Here is a 4551-nt window from a genome sequence, read left to right on the forward strand (position 1 = left end):
CACATACACACACACACAGACACACAGACACACACAGACACACACACACAGACACACACAGACACACACAGACACACACACACACACACACACACACACACACACACACACACACACACACACACACACACACACACACACACACCCTCTGATTCTGCAGCTTGTTCAGTACGTGACAGGAATAACAGAGCGGTGAGACACTGAGGCTTTCCCTCTGTGCATTGTCTCTCCTGCACGTCTCCTCAGCTTTCATCTGCTGCCAAACACACACACACACACACACACACACACACACACACACACACACACACACACACACACACACACACACACACACACACACACACACACACACACACACACACACAGTCAGGACTAATGAGGGGGCTGGTTGATTGCGAGGAGGTGGGATCAGGACGTGATTCATCCACCTGGACGCTACTGTCTGTCTACAACAGTGGTCACAGCCACGTACCCCCTACTCCTGCACACACAAAAACCTGTCTGTAACCCCCCCACACACACACACACACACACACACACACACACACATATACATATAACACATCAAATAAAATCCCTTAAATTATTTCTATATTATTTTATCTTTCACCAAATAGATCCATTTTTACAGCATTTTCAGTGAGCGACACCAGCTCACTTTTGAAAATAGAAATTTAACAAACATTTCTAGAACATATTCAGTCAAACTGAAGTAAGAACTCACCACAGCTTTAATGAGAAGCGTGTGCTTGAAAGGACGCACATAACTCTGTATATTAACTAATATTTGGCTGAATCTGAGAAAGTCTGAGTCTTAAATCGTTCTCCACACAGAGTCTCGCTCTGTATCTTGTTTTCATAGCTGTCAGAGCTGAGAATCCTCTCACACAAGTACGTGGTGGCAAAGGGCATCAGGGTCTTGACAGCGCAGTCCGATCCACAAATCTGGCAGTGGATTCTCATTAAATTCAATTTTCAGGGATCCATTGGTTGAAATCTCAATGAGACTCTCCTGTTCAGACACTGATAAAGAAGCAGGCACAGCTGTAAATGGACGACGTATCCAACTATCTGACCTGTCAGTTTCAGGGAAACACCTGTGCAGCTGTGCAGCCAGCTCACTGAGGTGCGCGGTTATGTCATGTTTCACACTGTCTGTCAAACACAGTTCATTGGCTCACAAGAAATCATACAAGGACGGAAAGACCTCCGTTCTGTTGTTCTTTAACCAGAGGTTCAACTTCTTTATCATGGCCTCAACTTCATCTTGCACCTCAAATATGGTTGTGGAAACCTCCTGTAATCCAAGATTAAGTTCGTTCAGGCGAACTTAATCTCACCACACACACACACACACACACACACACACACACACACACACACACACACACCAGCAAGGCAAGTAACAGTTACCGTTAGTGAATATAGAAGTGTTAGTGTTATAGAAGACAGAGTTCAGCAGCTGCGTCGGATTCAACGCTGCTGTTACTTCATGTCGATACAGTTCTTCAGTTCTTCTGTCGTTCTGAAAGTAAACAGGTCGCTGCCCGTCTGTTTTTTGGCAATGTGAGCAGGCACAGTTTCAAAATATAATCAGGCTGTTTGAAAATCATGGTTTGTTTTTTTTCATGTACCCCAGTTTGGGAATCACTGGTCTACAACATCTGGCTTCCTCTGGACTCCAGCTGTGAGGCTCGTCCACTCCCAGCAGCTGCCAGATGTTTCCACCTGCAGCCCGACCACATCTGTTCCCTCAGACCAGAGCGAGGCCGAGCGCCGCCGTGTCGTGTGTTTAACAGAACTACTGCAGGGATCAGCCAGGGACGGAAAGTAACTAAGTACTTTTACTCAACTACTGTAATTAAGTACATCAATTCTGAGGTACTTGTACTTTACTTCTGATTTAAATAATTGTAATGTTTCAAAAATTGCCAACAAAATAAAATTTTAGAGAAAAGTCCAGAAACTGAATCCAGATCAGTGGATCAGAACTTTGATTCTTCTTCTTCTCCAAGTGATGAAATAAAGTCACATGATCTGGTTCAAATGTTTCTACATTTGTGTGAGTGTATGTGACGTAGTTAAAGCAGCTTCAACAGTAAAATGACTTGGGGTCAATGATCAATGATCTGATCAGAGATCAGTGAAGGATCCGAGTTCATGTTTGTTTGTCACAGAAACGTCTGAGTCTCATGTTCAACCACAAGTGGTTGAACCTCAACGGACGTCGTGTAAGTTGCTTCATTTCCTGTCTTTTCTTCTGTCTCACATACATGTGCACCGCTCACATACATGTGCACCGCTCACATACATGTGCACCGCTCACATACATGTGCACCACTCACATACATGTGCACCGCTCACATACATGTGCACCACTCACATACATGTGCACCACTCACATACATGTGCACCGCTCACATACATGTGCACCGCTCACATACATGTGCACACGTCACGTCCAGCTGCCAACAGAATATATCAAACAACATATTTCAACAGTGTCATGAAATAAAATTTAAACTGAAACCTAACCTTTAAAAAAGTGACTAACAGTTTAACACAGTTTTAGATCGGTGGTGACTTCCTCTTCCTGATGATGTCATTATCTCTGATGACAAACGTTAAGAAATCTGTTGATCACCATGGAAACAGAGTCTGCAGAACTTTACAGAGAATCCTCCTGTTTTCAAGTTTCCTTCAGTAAAACAGTGAAACAGAGAAACAGAACATCATGATTCACTGCAGACAGGAAGTGATCACAGCTGATCACAGCTGATCACAGCTGATCCAGCTGATCACAGCTGATCACAGCTGATCACAGCTGATCACAGCTGATCCAGCTGATCACAGCTGATCACAGCTGATCCAGCTGATCACAGCTGATCCAGCTGATCCAGCTGATCACAGCTGATCACAGCTGATCCAGCTGATCCAGCTGCTGGTTCTGGGACAGTTTGTCTACAGTGAAACAGATTCTGAGTAAAAGACAGAGGCAACATTATTCTACCTGTCTTATAATAACGATCATTATTTCTGTTAAATAAAGAAGAATTATATCAGTGACAATATGTATCAACATTAACTTTCCATGTTGCACTATAAATAATATATTTTAGGTTTAATTAAGACTCAAAATGTCCCATCGCTTTGAGAACAATACAATCATTGTGGTGGTGGACGTCACAGCACTGTGTCTCCATCCTCATTGATCTCTTTACCCAGAATCCCGTCTGTCTCTTCCACTCTGTCGCTGCTCTGACAGTTTCTCACCTGAAGGGCAGGGGGCAGTGTCCGTCCTCCTCCCTGGGGGGCGGCTCCAACTCATGGGGGGGCAGGACGCTGATGTCATCACTCTGCTCCAAGTTCTCCGACATCATCATCGGCCTGGAGAACGAGGAGGGCAGAACAAGAACCATTAGAACAAGAACCATTAGAACAAGAACCATTAGAACAAGAACCATTAGAACAAGAACCATTAGAACAAGTCATAATGAGCACTACACTTCAAACTTATGGAGGAGCAGTGATGTCAAAGGAAAAGTAATAAAGCACTTCCTTAATTTCATATTTTAACAGACATTAAAAACAGGAATTGTAAAAAGATTTAATAAATGAACGATTAATCATCAATAAATACTGAAAGTTTAAAAAATGATTTACAAAAACAGCATCAAACTCTCATTAAATAAACCATTTATAAACATTTATTAATTCATGAAGAAATAATAAAAAAGTGTTTGAAAAGGAAGTTTGAAAATGTGAATTCCATTTCCTGTTAGCTCATCGATTAGCTTCTCCTGTTAGCCTGTCTGTGACGCCAGTAAAACCAGGCTAAACAATCCCAGCTGGCCATGAGATGTAACAAGCTCTCTGATTGGTTGGAAAGCTGACCAGTCATATCGGGTTTTACCAGCAGTGAAGCTAAAGCTAAAGCTAAAGCTAAATGACTAAGCTAATCGATCAGCTAATAGGAAAAGGAAATGTTATTTATTCCTATTTTTAAAATGTCTTTTCAGATGGTTTTTATTTATTAAGTTTATTTAATGAGAGTTTGATGTTGTTTTTGTGAATCCATTTTTAAATCTTAAATATTTATTGATGATTAATTTGTTCATTTATAAATTCTTTTTACAATTCCTGTTTTTAATGTCTCTTAAAATATGAAATGAAGGAAATTAATAATTTCTTTCTCTGCGACATCACTGGTCCTCCGTACAATCGGAGGCCTCTACAGTTGTGGTTCATTGTTAGTGTGAGTAGTATTTGTAGTAATACTTGTATCGATACTACTTGTATTGATACAGTACTGCGTCGTGTCTGTGACACGCTGGGGGGTGTGGACGAGGGAGAGCTCTGATTGGTCACAGTAGAAACCCTTTGTTGTGAAGCTGTGATGAAGCTCTCGGAAAAAAACCATCACACGCCCTGAATCCCAGCACGCGCTCACATGCCGAGCGAGGATCCTCTGTCCTCTGTTACCATGGCAACAGGAAAAAAGGGAGGGGGGGGGGGGTTGGCAGCTCAGATCAAGTATTTTTTTGCTCC

General features: G+C 42.1%; 1 protein-coding gene across 1 annotated transcript in view; it reads right to left on the minus strand.

Annotated features, from left to right (window-relative positions):
• LOC111655054 (GRAM domain-containing protein 2A-like) overlaps window positions 1-4551 on the minus strand; it is a 27649-nt gene that overhangs the window by 16172 nt on the left and 6926 nt on the right. The window contains exons 3-4 of the mRNA XM_023406298.2: window positions 3277-3390; window positions 1663-1807 (exon numbers count right to left, since the gene is read on the minus strand). Of these exons, the coding sequence (XP_023262066.2) occupies window positions 1663-1807; window positions 3277-3386 (255 nt within the window). The 5' untranslated portion in view covers window positions 3387-3390. The remainder of the gene's footprint in view (window positions 1-1662; window positions 1808-3276; window positions 3391-4551) is intronic.

Source organism: Seriola lalandi, unplaced genomic scaffold (assembly GCF_002814215.2).
Source record: "Seriola lalandi dorsalis isolate HSWRI2012SDOR001 ecotype SW California unplaced genomic scaffold, Sedor1 jcf7180002054300, whole genome shotgun sequence".
Lineage (NCBI taxonomy): Eukaryota > Metazoa > Chordata > Actinopteri > Carangiformes > Carangidae > Seriola > Seriola lalandi.